Below are 19,961 nucleotides of genomic sequence, written 5' to 3'. Positions count from 1 at the left end.
CTTGGAAATTCTGCAACAGAGAGAGCCTGATATATGTTCAGGAAATATCATCATCATGTGCGGAGAATATGCTGTTTGTCATGTAAGTGTTGCATTTACATTCAGTCACACAACAGTTATCAGTCACTCAAAACACTCATTGGACTAATTCCTAAGATTTTTTATATGTATTACTATTTCACATACAAAACTGAATGGGGCCCAAGTTTCAAAATGCCATAATTTACCTTCAAGTGCACTGCAAAGAATTTGTTTTTTGAATGACACCTGAAAAAAACATTAGGTCAGCTGTGACACTGAACAGTGTTTGGTGCTGAGACAAGGGGCGGCTGTAGCTCAGGAGGAGCAGTCGCCCACCAATCGGAAGGTTGGTGGTTCGACTTTGGCTTCCCCAGGATACATGTCGAAGCGTCCTTGGGCAAGACACTGAACCCCATGTTGCCTCCCAGTGTATCATTGGGGGTATGAATGTGTGTATGAATGATTAGAAAAGCACGTAGTTATGTATCTTAAGACGTGCTGTATGAGTGTGTGTGAGTGGGGTGAATGCGGCATGTAGTGAAGCGCTTTGAGTGGTCAGCTAGACTAGAAAAGCACTATACAAGTACAAGTCCATTTACCATTTACAAAAAAAAAAGGCTACAAACACAGAACTTACATCTAGCTCATCAATGAAGACAGCCAAATCCTCCTTCCACAGATCGTCAGAGGATTTCTTCTGCAGACCATTTAGCTCACTTCTCTGGACAAACACACATTGACTTCTTCAGCAAACACATCTACCAAACATTAACAGGCACAACATTCTAACCTGGATCACTGTGGACAAGTCACTTAACACCATTTAGATTAGTGTCACATTACTTTTTAAGTAACCCTGATAAATAAATACAGCTAGCTTAGACACTAAAACCATACGTATCTGTCAGTGATATCTACTGAGATGAGAATGAACATATGGCAGATATCAGCTAATGAAAACAACTTATATTATTCTTATTCTTCTATTATTCTTAATAAAACAAGAATACACTGATGATGAATACCTTATGATCTCTCTGTTTGAGCAGTTCCTCCACCTTTTCTTTAGTCAGGCACCACAGGGACATGTTGAGGATGTAATTGAAGTTTGGCCCTGATGAGGAACCAGAGTCCACTGAGCTGTCACTCTCATTTCCATCAGGGTCGTCTTCTTCCTGAGCCTGACAGAGAAGATTTCACCATGCTTTAAAAAAAAAAATCACACACTACATATTTAATGTCGACTTACAAACATATAGCCATGAAGAGTGAGGTGTGGGAGGACTTCTTGGTAGTTACAAGAACTAATGAGTACATGAGTTCGACAGCAGCTCAGTTGTACCTTTTCCTGAGCTTTGGCCCAGGCAGCAACTGGATCAGATTCATAGCCTTTCTGCAATAACATGCGGATGAGTTCACGTTTGGATTTATTCTCTGTAGAGAAAAAAAAAAAAAAAAAAAAAAAAGGGGGGGGGGGGGGGGAGAGAGAGAGAAATCATCATTTTCTGTTACCAAAGGAGCTGTATATTAACCTGCTCAGACTGGGTGCAACATGCATTTAATTGCACAAGCAATACATTATTTTAATACTAATGAATGTGAAGACAAAATAAAATGATGCTGATGAAATATTTCCCATTTAAATTTTAATTTTAAATAAATATTTTAGTGGCAGTGACAAGGTTTGTTTTAGAAACAAGCAATGCTCTGGTTTCAGAATAATTTTTAAAAATGTGCTAAAGGTTTGGTTAAAAATGTGGTTAAAGGTTTTTGTTACAGTATTTTCAAAATTCTTACCAATTGAAATTTTTCCTTCGATTTTCTCCAGTACAAAGCGAGCCTGGTTGGACAGTTTGGCTGCCTCAGCTCCCAGGCTACCCATTAACCAGTCTTTCCTCAGTCTGTAATAGTGCAGACGGAGCTCAAAGAACTCCTTGAGGATGTCTTGGACTGAATCATACCTCTTCAAACAACCCATGTGGTCAAACAGCACCTAAGAATTACACAGAAAAAAACTGCTCAACAAACACCATCCATGTTTTAAAAAAACAAACAAACAAAAAAAAACAGCAAATCCCAACTAAATTAACTGATGTTGTCTTTTACCATGGAGTTGCATGTGAGGCTGGACTGCAGTTTGAAGACTTTGTGGAGGCCGACAGCCTCGGCTTGAGCTAGCTTCTCCTCAGACATGCGAACCACAAATTTCACTGTGGTATCTGTGTGGTATTCCTTATAATCACTGATGAGAGCTGGTGTCTTGTCACTGCCCTGCAGCATGGGCTCCAGCACAGACTCCTTGTAAGCCTGCATATAGAAAGTTAATCTCAATAATACATCTGACATCCATGCATCTGTTTAATCCTGTTTAATCCTGTTCAGGGCAGCATGAGCAACACCAAACACAGGTTACCCATCAACCAAAGGGTAAACAGAAAACAGACAAAAGACAACCATACATGCTCAAGCCTATGGTCACCTTAAAATCACAGATATATTTTTCTTTGGACAGTGGGAGTAAACTGGAGCACATGGCGAAACCCATTCAGGCTTGGTGGAGAACATGCCAGATACTATGATGACAATTTACACCCAAGACAAGACTTCTGAGAAAAGAAGCAGAAACGTACCTGTGTCCATGTCCGGATAGGAAGCTCTGTGATCTCAATGGTGTTTTTGTCTATGACCAGCACTTCTCCACTGACCAGGTACTGGTTCTGACCTAGTTCATGAATCAGTCCTTTGAAGTTTTTGTAACTGGGAAGCTGCACACACACACGCACACACGTACACACACAGGCACGCACACACACAGGCACGCACACACACATACACAACAGTTAACATATAAAGCATTACACCAAGAATAAAGTTTTCATCTATATCAAATTTTGGGGAAAAATAAAACTTTAGGGAGGGAAGCAAAGCAGATATGTTGAGCTACAAACAAGGAACCTTTTATCTCATAACAATTGGAGACACTTTTTTTTTGTTGCCACACCTCAGGCAGGAAGTGTGGCCAATTGCAGACAATATAATTGCTTATGCTGGGTCTCATTTTAGCTCTTCCTTTAGTTATGGACATTTTATAGCTTAACAGAAACCTATAAAATACCTCCATGACAAAAACATATGTTGATTGGTCAAGTTAAATCTGCAAAAAAAGTAAGTATGCACTTTAAACAGAAACAACTCCTCCTGTTAGCTAACATAGGGAAAGTCTAGGGTTACTAGGTTCAGGGTCTCTGCAGGTTTCAACAAGTCAAATTTAAGACTTTTTTAAGACCATAATGAATACAATTTAAGACCCATTTCACAACCATACTGGCAAAAAAAGTACAAAAGGCATGAAGGAAACTCGGAGGCCCGGAATTACTTGCAAAGTATAGGATTTTCTTTTACAAGGGGCCATATTAATGGAGACTTGAATATACAGTAATTACAGTAACATTAGGTGACGTGGTGCACAGTAACGTGATTTTACATTGTGTACTAGCATTATCACATTAGGGTTTCTCGTCAATTTCATGCATGTGTCAGTGCATGTAAGGTTAGACTGCTCTCATTTCCTGCATGGAATCCAGAGGAAAATACACTGTTAACGGGACACGTGACGTCGCATATATGCAACAGCAGCTTGTCGCTATGACTAAGAATATGTAGTCAGATCTGAGTTTACGTGTGTCGGTAACGGCGCACACGGATGAGAGACACCTGCCTGGGTGTGAACACATGCCGGGTGCACCGTGCTGCCGGTGATCCCCCGCTTCATCAAAACACAGCAACGGAGCAATAACAGACAAAAGATGTTGTGCGCCAACACACTAACTAGTTGTCATCGATAAATTCTGACCGTTGTGCACAGGTACTTTAGTTCCGTTTTGTTATGTATCCTCAAAAATCTAAATAACTAAAAGCAAGACTGAAGTTTATGCATTTGTTTTAAATAAAAGTAATGTTAATACATATTTAAGACCTTTCAAAATTATTTAAGACATTTTATGAAATGTTAAGATAATTTTAGACATTTTAAGGCCTTAAATTCAAATGATTGGACGTTTGTCCTGCAAATGATTTGACATTTTAAGACTTTTAATACCCCGCGTATACCCTATACCAGGCTCTAGTGCTGTTTGGTTTGTTGACTTGAAATAAGGAAGTTATTGTAACTGGTTCCTTTCTCAGAAGAGTATTGTTGGAGGCCTAGCAACGAAGCTGCAAAGGCACCAGCTTTTCCTATTATGTGGGGCCTACCAGTGAAGCTGTGACGTCAATTTCCACTGAACTAGATTTTCCGCCATTTTGAATTTTATCAAAAACCTTCAAAAAGCATTTCAGGTCATGCAGATTGTCTGATTTCCACGGGACTTGAACATAAAATCTTCAGATCAAGCTGCACAAAAGTTATCATGTGGATTTTTTAATTATGCTTCCATTTGCCCATAGCAGCCAATCAAACTCTGCGGTAACGCTGCCAAACAGGAAATGAGGTCATATCTCGGCAACCGTTGGATTTTTTTTACATCAAACTTCTAACACAGACTCATGACCACGTCTTTGAGAGGCCAAAGAATGTTGGTGACCTTTGACCGTTAGGGGGCGCCATATGTAGCAAAAATGCATTTTTGCTCATATCTTTGGACCCTTTGGTCTAATTTTCACAAATGAGGTACCGTAAACAAGGTCATCGCACCTTATGACATCATTTGCGCCATATTGGATTTTCTGCAATTTTGAATTTTATCTAAAAAAAAACCTTCAAAAAGCATTTCAGGTCACACAGATTGTCTGATCCACGGGACTTGACACGTAGAATCTTCAGACCAAGCCTGCTTGCAGCTATATTTAGACTTGTTTTTCTTATCAATCAAAATGCAAAAATATCTCCCTTTTGACTTCATAAGATATATAAAACCATAATTTTCTTAGATTAATCACATTTTGAGATTAGAATTTGTCAATTGATAAATAACAATGAGTGTAACATTTGGAAGAATACACAGTACAGTACAAGCATCCTGTTAATGCCACACTAAACTACAACAGATTTAAGATATCATTGCAAATCATTGATTTAAGAAATCAGGGACCTAGCAGAGAAACTATAGGCATTGTATACCTCAGTTCAACTTGGCATGAATGATTTATTTTATTTTCATGTTCTAAGACTCAAGTTTTTTTGTACCATTGGAAGGGGGTCCTGGTGGTTGAGCATTCTGTTGATGTTGTTAACGATCTCCCTGGGGTCGTAGTTTGGGATCTTACACGCCCAGCCTGTTCCAATGCCCTCTGCACCGTTCACCAGCACCATCGGAATGATGGGAATGTACCACTCTGGCTCCACCTTCTGGTTGTCATCGTACAGAAACTTGAGTAGGTTGGAATCCATCGCAGGAAACAACAGCTTGGCAAGAGGACTGTGGGAAATTAAACCACCATTACGACACAAACCCCAAAAACTAATTTTGTGAAAATACTTAGATTTCAAAATGTTTCTGTGGATATTGATTAACCCCCTAAAAACTCATCTCTGTTTATTAGAATTACATATTTAGTTTTGAATGACCTTTCTTAAATTAAATAAATATTCTGCATTCATTTCAACATCAGACCCCCTCACATGCAAGTGTCCCATCTGGGGTCGATCAATTCCAGGATTGCATCCCAGCAGCACTTATCCACGGGCTCGCCCTCTTTATCCAAAGCCATCGTGTGTTTTTTTTCTGCGGCTTTAGTGATGGAATGTATGGCTCCCCTCTTGACAGCTCCGGTTACTCCAAACCCTGCCAGAGCTTTGCAGATTGAACGGCTGACCTGCATTCGTTTGTGGGCGGTAATGGAGCTTCTCTCCAGCCCTTAGGACGGGTAATGGGATTCTTCCTGGAGTGGTGTCTGCTTGAGAGAATGGCTGAGGTGGCTGCCTCTGCAACTGTCTTAAGCACCTGGTCATGGAAACTGACGTGGTAGCTATCAGCCCGCCACAAATCTGGCCATGATACACTGCTGCGTATTCTCCCACCTTGTCCAGGCTCCCTGCTGTTTCAGCAAGCTCTTGGAATGCTGGTCAAAGAAATCTTGAAGCGTAATTTGTCCACAACCTTTCCCTTCTTCAAGACCAGGGACCTCGACTTAGCTGATTTGAAACTCATCTTTGTCCAAGAGATGAGCCTGTCAAGCCCTTGTAAGATCAACCCGCTAACAGGGACTGATGATGTCATCACGGTCAGGCTGCCGCACTCCAGATTTGGTCAGTGGCTGACGACACTCCACCTGTGCAGATTTCACCACCATGTTCATGGAAAGGGTGAAAAGGGTTACTGAAATGGTGCAACCGGAGTGGTGCCACTCAGATGTAATAGACCCAGAGGTCACCCTCATCTGGAAATTGTTGTAGTAATCCAAGATGAGATTGTTGATCTTGTTGTGGACATGGTGTCCGTGAAGAGTCTCCTTGATCAGTTTGTGTGGTATGGACCCATAAGCGTTGGCGAGGTCTAGCCACAGGACCACCAGGCTGCCCTTGCCTTCCTTAGCTTCTCAAAGGAGCTGTGTGACAACTCCTGTGTTGGGTTATGGTTAGACATCCCACCTTTCTGCACCGAAGTGTCGATGTAATTGATCTTTAAGCAGAACGTTGACAGCCGCCGTGACAGAATGCTGAAGAAAATCTTTTCATCTGTGCTGAGCAGCAAAATGATCCTGAATTCGTCAAGGTCTTTGGAGTTCTCCTCCTTGGGGATCCACACACCCTCAGCATTTCTCCACTGGTTAGCGACTCTTCCTCGCCACCAGACAACTCTCAGGATCTTCCACAGTTGCAGAAAGAGTCTCGGACAGCATTTGTATACGCTGTATGGAACTCCACTGGGCCCAGGGGCAGAGGCTGATCTTGCTGCCTTGATGACTTCCTGGACCTATCTCCAACTTGGTTCCTTGATGTCAAACTCTTTTCTTAGTGGAGCTGGGCTGATCAGGGCATTGTTGTGGCTGAGTTCCTAGTCTTTTTCAGGGTCACTCAGTACTCAGTCGCTCATGAACTCGCTCAGTATTTGTCTTAATCAGTAAACTTCAAATTAGTCCCCATTCTCCCTCTCTGCCTGCCTGAACTCTCTCCACTCTGTCCCACTGCAGCCTGAAGCTCTGATGAAGCCAACATAATGCCCATCAACTCTGGAGAAGCTATGATTTTTTTTAAGCAGGAGAGGACAGCTGATTGTTTAATTTGTGAATCAAGAGGTTACAAAACTTGGAGAAGTGCCTCTTTTTCAGATGATTAACAGTTCTTTTGCCGGATAAATTAGTTTTCAGCCATTATACAGTAATGTGTCAAGCTGCGTTCTCTCCTCATTATGCATGCGTCTGCTTTGGATATTCACAGATGAGCATTGCTTTTGGCGACATTAGCACACAGCAAATAATGGGTTACTAAATACTAACATTAGATAAACTTTGTACACAATAGCCAACCTGAAAATTAAACCCAGCTGAATTGATGGAATTGAATTCTAAGGTCTGCTACATATGAAACTCTCACAGTTTGACATGTAAACTGCAATTCCAAACTGGAAATAGTGAGACGTGGTGTCGACTTGTTCCACGCAAAAACACAATTTAGTATTTTAAAAAGATTAAAAACAAAATTAGTCACAAGAGACAATTGTTAATGGGATATAAAGAAAAAGAACACGTACAATGATATGCATATATCTAGAACTGGCATGAACAAACAAATCAACTGCTATAATTCATGTTGCATTACCTGAGCATGGTGAAGATGTAACGCGGGCTGGCAGCATCTTTTCCTCCATTGATGCGAGTACCAAACTGACCCAAAGGTTGCAAAATGTTCACGTTGTTGCTACCCACAAAGTTCTGGGCCAAGTTCACTATAGTCATCATCAGGGCTTGCTGCAGGACAAATGAAATTAGGCAGCAACAGTGAACAGAAGAGTGAGTCAATGAATACATGTGTGCAGACCTCTTGACTGTGGTGCCAGTCTACGAACAATGAGCCATGTGTTTATGTGGGTGAGTTTTTTCTAGAGGGCACCATCTTTTGTTAGCACCCAGGAATTGCATGAATGGGTTGCGGTAAAATTGAAAAGTAAGCACGCTCCCGAGGAAGGAGGGGAAGCTCCCTAAGGCTTGAAGGTGGTCTGAAAATAGCTGGATGGCATCTGGGACAAGTAATTCATAATAGCTGCATCTGTATATACAAATTACGCTGTGTTTAATCAAACCTGATTTGTTAGCAGGAACTTCTGTGACAAAGCAAACCATGCTAGTGAAAAAAAAAAAAAAAGTTCTGCAAAAATGTATTCTAATATAGACTAATCTTTTTTTTTTTACAGTAGATGGAAATCTGCAAACTCTGAATCTTCAACATCAGCTTTTATTGCATGAAAGAGTTGACTGTACCTCTCCATGATGATAGGCAGACATCTCGGCCACAGAACCAGCCAGCTGTGCTACTTTCACTTCCCTCTTGTCATTTCTCTTTAAGCAGGTAAACAACACCTTCCTCTGACCTGGCTTTAAGCCTGAAAGAACATATACACTTACATCATCATCATCACAAATTTGTTCTTCCGAGGTCTAAACAAACAGTGACGGTTACAACTATTATAGTGTTTTTTAAAAGATTGAATTTGTGTTCAGAGACGTAGAATATACAAACCATCAACCAAGGATGGGATGGATCTTTCATTGTCAGAGTTGGAGAACAGAATCAGCTCTTTGTTGATGAAGTCATTGTATGAAAGGTGCTTGGCTTGAGTTCCATAAAGGTATTGCTGGAAGTAAAAGAACAATCAATTATTTTTTTTCTTCCAATTCATATTATATCTGAGGAAACCCTACAAAATTGGTAAATACCATTTGACCACAGAGTTACTGCAAAGTCTAAGTCGCTGTCTAAAAAGGGTTTCTCAGTGGAAAATGCACATATATTCAAAGAGCATCTTCATATTTAACTTCATTCCACTCTTCTGTTTCTTGCATGACTGTTGAGAGAAGCTACAAACCTCCGGCAGGCCGTGCATCCTCCTTTGACGTCTGTCCTCCATGAAGTTAGTCAGCCATTCCTTCCTGTCATCGGTCTTCTTCTTACTGAAGGCCTGAAACAAAACAAACACGTTATTGCACATTATCCTCATAATTTCCACTTAAGTTTTCTTGCTCTTCGTTCTGTGGGCATCATGGTAGCTTAACATTTACTTTCTAAATGACTTTACAGTGGCATCCATCATCTTGATTCATTTTCACTTTTCTACCTATAATTGGTGACTCTATTTAGCTGAAATGAATTATCAACATAAAGACAATTGTATGCAACTGTAACATCAAACTCACCAGAGTAATGGCGGCATCATCCTCAGCACCACTGTATCTGAAGGTGATTCGGTGCCTCTCCATGTCTGCAAAGTAATCCTTTGCCTCTTTGCTTGTACTTGTACCCAAACCTGGTATATAATTTTTTTCATAGTAAACAAATAAATATTTTGATTATTTCTAATATATTCAAAACAAAAACTTTTGGTTTAGTAAATAAGAATTCTCATGTTAACTTTATAACTTGATAACAACCATTTGAGTAGCAAACCTTTGTAGTACTTGATATGCCAGGTTTTAAAATTCTCCGTTTGCTTTTTCCACTCGTCAAACTCTGGAAGGCTGTAAAAGGCCAGCTCCTGTTTGTTCTTGGTCGCCTGCAGACACATATTCAACACTTGTTGACAACTTGTGCTCACATTTTTCTCATGCCTCCAAATTAAACCCTTCATCGTCTTTTAAAAGCAGTCAGTTGATTCACTTAAATGAGTGATTACTTTGGACAATTACGAACACAACAAAATGTGTTGGATAAGTACATATCTCCTGCATACTATGCTGATTAGTGCAGCTCATATCAGACCTCTTAGATGGGTAATGTATAATAGCTATATGTGCTTGTCACTCTCTTACTTTCACAATAGGCGTGATAAACTGCTCCAGGAATGTGTGTTTCAACAAGGATGGCCAGTTGTGGTGGAAAAAGTTGATGAGCAAACCTTTGATATGGGAGCCATCTTGATCCTGGGACAAGACAACAAATATTACGACTACTTTCAGAGAATCAATTTGTCTTATGGGAGTTGTGAGACTGTGTCTGTGAGGCAGGTCACCTGATCTGTCATGATCATGATTCTGCCATAACGGAGGCTCCTCAGGGACTCTGGGTCATCATAACTCTTCTTGTACTGGAGGCCAACAATTTTGATGATGTTGTTTATCTCTGCATTTTCCATTATCTGTTGAAAAAAAGGAACAACAGGTTCAGGGGACAACTTTTAACTTATTAAATAATGCTAAGAGAACAAAAGTAACGAACAGCTGCTGGGTTAGCACAGGTGGATATCATACAACTGATTATATTCATTTAGCTCTTTTGATAAATGACAACTGGGTGACGCATTTTTTTAAATTATAAGATGTACCAGGTGTATCAAATATGTTCTAATTCATATTCTCCAATAAAGCTAAAAATTATTCAGCTATTGTGTGCATTTTAAGACAGATTAAGCAGGATATTTATTTAAAAAAGACAGATCATAATGCTCTATGACTTACCAGAAGTGTGTGGTAGTGCATTTCTTAGCAAAGACATACCTATGCTTGCATTTCCGTTGATTCATTTAATTTTGCTGTGTAGACACCAGCCAATGTGTAAAGAGTATAAAAACATAGCACTAAGCTCAAATCGTTGTCTTTCTTCCTCCCTGTTCTGTGTGTAGCACAGACGTCTTCACATAGACTTTAACAAAAAAATGCACAAAATGAAAATTGTTAAACGAAAAAGAGTCCCGTTTTAACAAAGTATGGAATAAGATAAAAAAAAACTCCATTTTCTCTTTCCATCTTGCAACTTGGTGGTATTTTTAACTAGGACATGACTGAATAGTTAACACCCATGTCGTAAAAAACTCACCTTTGCAGAAGTTACTGTCAAGCACATCAAGGTACTAAAATGCTTTTTTGATGTAATCTCTGCTGTTTTGTTAACTATAATAAGCACAATTTTTACAGCAGAAATGTTATTATTCAGTCCCATACCTGCTTGTGTGTTGCCTCTCGCACATTCAGGATCTTGCCTCTCAGTGGAAACACTCCATAGCGATCACGACCAATGACTCCCAGGCCAGAGACAGCCAGAGACTTAGCCGAGTCACCCTCAGTCAGAATGAGTGTGCATTCAGATGAGTATTTGCCACCTTAGACAGGGAGGGATATGAGAAAGATTAGTGAACTGTAAGTTTGCAGCAAAGAAGTCTCTTTTTCTCTGAAATAAAGTTTTCCTGACAATCTTCTCACTCCATGTTTTAGTCAATAAGGACTCTGAAACTAAAGATCAATAGAGTTAATTTGTCCTTCTTTAAAAGGGCTCATGCGTGGTGTGAATGATTAATTCTGATTCCTAATAAAGAAACAAATACTGGTGTAGAAAGGGTGTAATCTTCAGCGCCAGCTCGAAGCAGTATAGATAGTGTGAAGTTTAAAACTGAACAAAAATGAGCAAGAGGTGTCTGGTGTAATGATCTTTCAATGAAAATAAGTCCTTAAATTGAGATTTCTGATGAATTCAGGAAAACAAAAGACTGAAAGAACAGAATGTATTAAATTGATTTTTTTTTTTTTATTTGAAATTTCAGCCATGATCACATATGAATTTGCTGCCATTTCATTCATCACTTTTGGTTTATTAGTTTTGTTTAAATAGTCTGAATAAAGCAAACACTCTAATGGGGTCTATTTCGGCTCAGAGGGAAATTTCTGAGTTTCTGCTGAGAATCAAGTTAGACAATTATGAGCAAATTATTACAATGGATTCCCAGACTTCACCTCCTTCAGTTACAAAAATTAAATAATATTTCATCACATTTACATGATTACAAACAAAGTAAACCTAAAAATGTATTACTGCAAGAGTCAGCTGCAGAGAAGTTTTACCGTCCACTGAACCAACAAAGGTGATTTAGCAGAGATCATTTTTCTTTAGGCCACTGGGCGCAGCTAAATGTGCAACTTAATGTCAGTTTATCTGATCAATATACAGGTAACAGATATGTAACATACAAACACAGTTCAAATCTGTGTTTGTTGTGTTTCACTCCAATGACTTTTCGCTCCACATATATTTGGTCAAAAACTGCTTATTCTGCTAAAATTCACCATCCACAACTGCTCCCTATACACCACATCCACTTTCATGCTTTAGTTTTAAAAAACAACAATTTAAGTCGTTCAAATGTTGATTGATACACTCTGGATACCCCATTGTTCTATAAATCAGTAAATCATCACATTGTTCACACACCTGCATCATTGGCGTCATCCAGTTTGGGGATGCCTTTGATCTTGCTGTGTTTAACAGATGAGCACTTCTTGTTCAGCTGTATCTGAGCTTTGAACTTCACCCAGTTCAGAATACTCTCCACAATCCCACAGTTGGTTGCCTGTGGTTGAATACGAGGCAAAATCATGTCACACCTATTTTATGAGAAATGATTAACAAAAACAGCCAAGAATCAAAAATATTGATTTGTCCTTACAGCCCTAATAAACTTGTCTGACAGAAGGCACTTGGACCCAAAGCTCTTGGTCTGGAGTGTCATGTTCTCCTTGGTCTGGGAGTCAAACGTTGGATTCTCAATAAGAGCGTTCACAAAAACCCAGATGTGGTTCTTCACCTGAGGTACAAATAAGAGGAAGATCAAATGGGTTTCAATACACATCAATAGCCAAACAACCACAGTCGTACTGGCTACTAAATGTTCATAAAACCTGTGTAAAGCTACCTGGAAGGGTTTGACAGAAACCCCTGCCTTGTTCTTCTTCTTTACCACTTCAATAAGTTTGGCCACAATCTGGTCCACCACATAGTCAATGTGTCTGCCACCCTTAAACAAATATAATCAGCATGATACACTTCTTTAGTTATTGTAATACGTTCACTTTTCCCACTTTTAACGCAGATGTCAGATATTTGTCTACCTTTGTGGTGGCAATGCTGTTGACAAAGCTGATCTGTTGGAATCCTTTTTCACTCATGGTGAGACAAACCTCCCAACGGTCATTCACAGTTTCATTCACGACCTTCAGGGAAACGCCTGTCTCGTCCAGTTTGTCCTTCACATACAAGTCTACATAGCTGCGGAATCCATGAACCTTAAGGAACAGAGAGGACAAATGCATGATAATTCCTTAGCAATATTCACTTGAGCATAGGAGATCATTCTCAAAAATGTTTATGTTCATGTTTATTATCAAAATACTGTATGCACTATTTTGTCCAAACTTTGTTTTCATTAAAAGATTCACACTGTTCAAAGAAAAATAATCACTGAGGGTGTCTCATAGGTCCAAAATTAATTCTGCAGCCTGGCCTCAAACATGCAGTGAGAGTCATAAAGAATTATTAAGACTCCTGTTAGGTTCAGGAATAACATGAAGGAACAGAGGACACCAAGAGAGTCTAAATACATGCATCTCCAAAATATGTAATTGACATTTTTTGGAGATGCATGGCTTGGAGCACACCTTATGTTCTAAATTACTTTAGATCATAATATTAAAGGAACAACAGAAAAATATAACCATGCTGTGCTACATCTTTGTCAATATAATGTCTCCCTCAGTGGAGAAAAGCTTTTGTAGCAGCAGAGTCAATTTATTGCACTTTGATTTATTTATCTCCACCCCCCTACAACAAAAGTTTTATCAAGTGCTGCAGTGAGTGCCGATCAGTCGGTCTTCTTTCTAAGTGCTTAAGTTTTGTACTCTGCTACTGCTAAGACTATGTGGGGTGCCAAGTAATTGCAAAATACCGATACATTATTCTTAGAAAGATAATAAAAATTAAATCTAAAATGAGACATGCTTTTTATGCTTGTCTATTTATATAGTGCCAAAATTACAACAAATGTCATCTCAAGACACTTAAATAATATAGGCCAATTCAAGCCAATTGGAGTTCAAGTCATTGTAATCATAAACCAATGAAATCCAATTAATTCATTTCAAAATAATCCAATTCATTCATATAGATCCAATTCAAAAACAATTTCCTAGCTAAGGAAACCAACAGTTTGCACCAAAACTTCTCTTCAGTCCAATCTCCTGTCCTGAGCGTGCCTGAGGCGACTGTGGAGAGAAACGACTCCCTTTTAACAGGAAGAAACCTCTGGCAGAACCAGACACAGGAAGGGTGGCCATCTGCCTCGACCAGAGGTAATACAACAGACTGTTGTATGTTTGTGTAGCTGACCATCTATGTGCTTCACTGTGCCCTCATGGTAAGTCCAACAAAGAAAATAGACCGAACAGTATTCTGCCTCCAAAGTAACTAAACAACCACATCTAAAAGCAATCAATATCCAATACCAGGAAAAATATCAACACAAACTTTAAAGTAAGATCAGGACAACAAAGGGACAAAAAAACAAACTCACAGGTAATTTTTTGCCATTCAGCGTGACTTTAACCCCCCTGCAGGAGCCGGCTACATCATATGCTCTGCGGGTAAGCAGCGCCACAATGTCCCTGTCGAGCTTCTCCATCTTGAACTTGGATAGGTCTGGCTGGAAGGTCACACAAGTGAAGTCCTCCCCATCGAAGAACTTGATCTTGGGCTCAGAGGTCTTGGTCATGTTGTTCTGCCATGTCTGAGGAGGGTCAAACACACAATAACATATATCTGCCATTTCTGAAAAGTTATCATCTTCATTTCATATAAACTTTTATTCTTTAAAGGGGAACTCCGGTATTTTTAAACCTAGACCTTATTTCTAGCTTGAAATACGTTTATCTACTCACCGAGAACAGTTTGGTGAAAGTCAGCGTCCTTCGGAAGATATTTAGATTACTTGAGATATCCATATAACGGGAGAACAGGGCAATGACAATACAGCCTCTAAATATGGCATTATCTTTATTTCACAAATACTTTAAGACTAATGAATGAGCGAACGTGTACTATAGCTCTGTTAGCACATAGCTACTGTTATGTGGCTACTTGCGGCTATAGGAGAGCTAACAGAGGGATTTCTACACAGGCACTCTACTGGGACTACTTCATCCACACGCCCCACTGGAGCACAGTTTATTTACTCTGTGCTCTGTGGCAGTCATCTAACTTCACACATAGTTTGCTACTGATAGTTTTGTGCAACATGACAGGATATTTATCAGATTTTGACGACGTGGATAACAACTTTGAGTACGATGGACGTCCTCACTGGAGTGAATGAGCTGTGCTGCAGCGGCAGGCGTCCTAATTTTGACCTTTGCCTTTCAGGGTCCTTTTCAGTTTGACTGATTGTTCTTGTGAACTCTTTTCTTTCATCCTTCAGTTGCTGCAAAGTTTTCTTTAGCTTTAAAATCCAGGCAACAGACCTTTTTAGTTTATGCCAGTCAGAGTAGTAGTAGATCAACTTGTCAACTGTGTTTTTGACCTCTGGATTGTCTTTAAGGCTTTCTTTCCTCTCAACAGGTTGTGTTGACCAATCACATTCATTGTTCAACAAGAATCTCGGTCCATCAATCCATGTTCCTCCTTGCATCAAACTCTTGGCCTTCAGGTCCCTGCTAGCTTGATCTGCAGGATTTTCTGCTCTTCCAATATAGTTCCATTGAGAAGGCCTGGTGGCTTCTCGAATCAGCGTAACTCTGTTTGCAACGAAAGTTTTGAATGGAGCAGTTTCACTGTCAATATATCTGAGCACGGTTGTGCTGTCTGTCCAGAACATAGATGGTTGCAGTGGAACTTGAAGTTCTTGACGTAACATCTTGTCTATATTCACTGCGACGACTATTGCCGTCAGCTCGAGTGGGGGAATTGTAACCTGTTTGAGTGGAGCCACTCTTGCTTTCCCCATCAGGAAAGAACAATGCTTCTTGCCTTGCTTGTTCTCTAGCAGTAGATAAGACACAGTACCATATGCATACTCTGAGGCATCTGAGAAATGATGCAAATGTGCTGCAGCAATACATCCAAAGTCTGATGGTTTTAAACATCTGTTCACATGGAACTTGGAGAGGTGAGTAACATCTTCTTTACATTTTTTCCAATCCTCAGCATGTTTTTCAGCAATGTTCTCATCACAACCACATTGCTCTTCACAAAGCTCTCTCAGCAGAAGTTTAGCAGGCAAGACAACCGGAGCCAGGAAACCGAGTGGGTCGTAGATCGAGTTGATGATGGATAAAATGCCCCTTCTTGTCATCTGTCTGTCTTGCAGCTTCGTGCTGTAGGTGAAAGTATCTGTTTCTGTATTCCACTGTATGCAGAGAGCCCTCTCAACTGGTAAAGTGTCATGGCTTAGATCCACATCCTTTACTTCATTGGCTCGGTGTGCTTCTGCGTCCTCTTCTGGGACCTTGACTTGGTAGAACATTAACTCGATATCTGCCATCATGGCTGTTGGCTCCTCACAGAATCTTAAGAGGACACCAACCAGTGTGTTGGTCATGTCAGGTGCCTGAAGTAACTCATAATTCAAGGACCGGCCCTGAAACGAGGCTGTGCAGTCGAAGACCACTCTTAACTTTCCTTTTTTAGGGTGATACACCCCATTATATGTTATGTACAACACCCTGTTGTCATCACGGTTCAGCTGATGTGCTGGAACTTGAACAGCATAGCCTTCGTCTATAATTGTGTCCATGAACGCTTTATACTCTTCATAGAACCCATGATTCTTCTTGAACTTTCTGTGCAGAGCGGATATGCGCTGTTCTGCCACACAACTATTAGGCATTTGGAGTTTTCTGTTCCTGAGTGGTAATCCAATGCTGTAATGTCCATTCTCTAGAATTGCTGTTTCCTGCACAGACTGCATGAATTGTTTGTCTTCTTGTGACAACTCTTTTTTTGTCCTCATAGTTACACTCTGGGAAGTCAGCATTGTATTGTTGGATCAGCAACTTCTCAATTTCCATTAAAGAGATCCTGAGGTGGTTTATTCTCTGTGTCGTCTAGTTCTTATGGGCCCAAGCCAACAGCAGTCTTCACGGCATAAGGTCCTCCATCTCTACTGTTGATGATGCGCCATGGCTCCATTGCCTTTGGACAGTTTGCTCCAATAAGTAAGCCTACATTCGCTTCTATTTCTGGCAAGCGTACTTCTTTGAGGAAAGATCACTGCTCTATATCTGATTGCTTTGGTATGTTGTCAGTGTGAACAGGTATGTTGCTGTGACTGTACACTTCTAGGTCCGATATCACATAACTCATGAGTTTCTGTTCTCCAGGTTTGTCTTGACCCATGGTGCTGAGAAGTATTTGTGTTAGTTTCCCTTTAACGTTTAGTTTCTTTTGCAGGTCTCCAGTGCAGAACGCTACTGTACTTCCTGGATCCATAAAAGCAAACGTTTCCACATACTTCTCACTCTTTTTTTACTTAATCTTCACTGGTACTATTGACAGCACACATTCAGGTTCTCCGGCCCCTGTGAGGCTACAAGATTCTTGAGTGATAGAAACTTGAGCACATGATACTTCTTCTTTGTGGGCTTTGTGGTCAGATCAAACAGAACTTTCTTTATTTCTGTGGCCACCATCACTCTTGTGAGGTGAGACAGAAACTTCCCTTTTTGGTGTGTGTAGAATGTCTGGGTGCCTTAATGCACATTCTTTACACTCAATTCTTCTTTTGCAGAATTTGCTGAGATGGCCAGGGGTTAAGCATCCAAAACACAGGCCCTTTAACTTCAAGAACTCCATGCGTTCTTTGTGTGGCTGCATTTTGATTTGGCTACATGTAGCTAGGATGTGAGATTGCTGGCAGTACAAACATGGCTTCTCAAAGGCAATCCCTGTCTTGCTTGAATTTGCTGGTTTCACATATGATCCTGGAGGCCGTTGACTTTCAGCTGAAACATTTGTGGCAAAACTGCTTCCACGGATCGCTCTCTTTGCAGGATAGCTTTCTTTTTGCTCAATTTTTCCAGTTGTGACTGAGCAGCTGTCTGGTATATTACCGATGAGGGTATCAAGTATTATTTTAGCTTGTCGGTCTATGTAACTCACTAAATCAGCAAACCTTGCTCTTCTGTCTCTTCGCTCTTTAATATCAAAAGCTTCAGCACGCCAGCGTTCTTTCATTTTGTAGGGTAGCTTAGACACCACTGTTCGTAGGTTAGTAGGATTGTCCATCTCATCTAAAAAAATCTGTCCTCCATATAGTGGCATCCGACCAAAACATTGCATAAGCACTTTATGCCTTTCCGTCATCTGACTTGATCTGTGGCCAATTTAATGTCTTATCGATGTATGCCCTGGCGATCTGTAGTTCATACCCATAGTGTTTATGAAGCAGACACTTTGGTTTGTAGTTGTCACATTTCATGTTTTGATTCATGTCTTGTCTTGTCATTTCCTGTTTTATTTTGAAACACTAACTTACCTCTTGTTTCAGGTATCTTGCCCTTCCTCCTGTGTTAAGTGTCTGATTGTCTTCCCTGATTCCAAAGTGTTTCCACCTGTTCCCCTCGGCTCCTCATGTGTTCAAATAGTCTGCGTCTCCCTTGTCTTGTGCCAGTGTGTTGCAACCATTCCATGTTCTTCACTCTAGCGCCTTGTATCACAGAATCCATAGCCACGTAACCTTGTGCCTGTAGTTGAGCGATCCTCCTACAGAGCTATCTTTGTTTGTAATTTATTCCTTAGTCCTAGTTTATCTCACGGTAAGTTCATAGCCCGTTTTGTTCCTCCATTTAGGAGTGATTATGGTTTTTGTCAATGTTTCATAGAACCTCCGTTAGAGGGGAGTTGCGTTTCAGTTATCATTCAAGTTTCATAGTTCCTCCGCTAGTAGAGAGTTTGTTTTGTTTATAGAGATCTTTGCGCCTCCGTTAAAGGACAGCCGAGTTATAAGAGTTAAGTTTTATAGTACCTCCCTTTGTGGAGAGAGGTATGTTCTGTAGCGATTGTGCCCCGTTTATTGGGTGAGCGTCTTCTGTTTAAGTCTGCCTCATTAGGGGAGTGAGTAAGTTTATTTACAATCGTTTATAGCCTTTTCTGCTTTCCTCCTGGAGTGGAGAGAGTTTTGATATTTTTCATAGCTGCACCATCCTTAAACATAGTTATTGAGGAGAGTGCCTCAGGTATTTCACAGCCTCTTGTTTTTGCTCTGTCTGGAGAAACTCAAGTGTTTATTCTCAATAAACCGTCTGACTTTTAAACAACCCTGCATCTGTGTCTTCACGGTCTGTGACGGTAGTAGCCTTTGCTGGGTGGCATGTGAGCACAGCTGCGGACTAACTCTTGGGGTTCACCAGTTGTAAACGGTTCTAGAAAATACAATCTGTCTTGATCATTGTTTGTCTTTTGTTCTATTGAGTGCTCAAATGCTCTGAACGATTTGTATTGCAGTGCATTGCCTCTGAAGACAAGAATATCCTTCACTTGTAGCTGAGCTTGCTTCTGTTGTTCAACTAGCAGTTCAGTAATTGTGAGAATGCTTTAAGGCATACTATTGTTTTCCTGTTTCTCTTTATTATTATTCTTCAGCCGTTTTTGGCACTTAACTACTCCTGCAATCTTTCACCGATTTCAACAATTTTGGTATCAAAACGTTCAGCTTGTTCAGCACATTCCGGCTATGACTTTGGTGTTTATCTTTTATACTTTTTGAACTATTTAACTTTTATTCAATTTTCCCGTCATTCAAATGAATGGAAATTTCTTTCAACTCTTCAAAAACTTCCTCCTCTTTCCAACCTAACTAGTTCAACATACATTCAGCTGGAGACACCATTCAAACTTTAAAATGTTCACAAGACATTCAGCTATTACCAAATGATTCAGCTTTTTAAAATATTAAGCCAATTTTGAAATATGACAGTTTAAAAAAACATGAACATTTTTGCTCCTTCTTGATTTTTATGAATGAGAAGATTAGAGT

At 40.1% G+C, this 19,961-nt stretch overlaps 1 protein-coding gene across 3 annotated transcripts in view; it reads right to left on the bottom strand.

The window, feature by feature from the left end:
* top2b (DNA topoisomerase II beta) overlaps window positions 1–19,961 on the bottom strand; it is a 505,727-nt gene that overhangs the window by 469,455 nt on the left and 16,311 nt on the right. For all 3 annotated transcript variants that reach the window (XM_072370581.1, XM_072370579.1, XM_072370580.1), the window contains exons 7-27: window positions 14,508–14,720; window positions 13,051–13,224; window positions 12,855–12,956; window positions 12,609–12,746; window positions 12,374–12,512; window positions 11,113–11,270; window positions 10,185–10,310; window positions 9,985–10,095; window positions 9,623–9,728; window positions 9,373–9,482; window positions 9,045–9,137; window positions 8,699–8,813; window positions 8,440–8,561; window positions 7,781–7,929; window positions 5,207–5,438; window positions 2,652–2,786; window positions 2,128–2,328; window positions 1,819–2,014; window positions 1,364–1,455; window positions 1,047–1,202; window positions 659–742 (exon numbers count right to left, since the gene is read on the bottom strand). In XM_072370581.1, the coding sequence (XP_072226682.1) occupies window positions 659–742; window positions 1,047–1,202; window positions 1,364–1,455; window positions 1,819–2,014; window positions 2,128–2,328; window positions 2,652–2,786; window positions 5,207–5,438; window positions 7,781–7,929; window positions 8,440–8,561; window positions 8,699–8,813; window positions 9,045–9,137; window positions 9,373–9,482; window positions 9,623–9,728; window positions 9,985–10,095; window positions 10,185–10,310; window positions 11,113–11,270; window positions 12,374–12,512; window positions 12,609–12,746; window positions 12,855–12,956; window positions 13,051–13,224; window positions 14,508–14,720 (2,952 nt within the window). The remainder of the gene's footprint in view (window positions 1–658; window positions 743–1,046; window positions 1,203–1,363; window positions 1,456–1,818; window positions 2,015–2,127; window positions 2,329–2,651; window positions 2,787–5,206; window positions 5,439–7,780; window positions 7,930–8,439; window positions 8,562–8,698; window positions 8,814–9,044; window positions 9,138–9,372; window positions 9,483–9,622; window positions 9,729–9,984; window positions 10,096–10,184; window positions 10,311–11,112; window positions 11,271–12,373; window positions 12,513–12,608; window positions 12,747–12,854; window positions 12,957–13,050; window positions 13,225–14,507; window positions 14,721–19,961) is intronic.

Source organism: Leuresthes tenuis, unplaced genomic scaffold (assembly GCF_036924035.1).
Source record: "Leuresthes tenuis unplaced genomic scaffold, fLeuTen1.0.hap1 SCAF_18, whole genome shotgun sequence".
Taxonomy (NCBI): domain Eukaryota; kingdom Metazoa; phylum Chordata; class Actinopteri; order Atheriniformes; family Atherinopsidae; genus Leuresthes; species Leuresthes tenuis.
The sequence above is the reverse complement of the archived record's forward strand: the minus strand, read 5'-3'. Positions and strand labels throughout refer to the sequence as shown.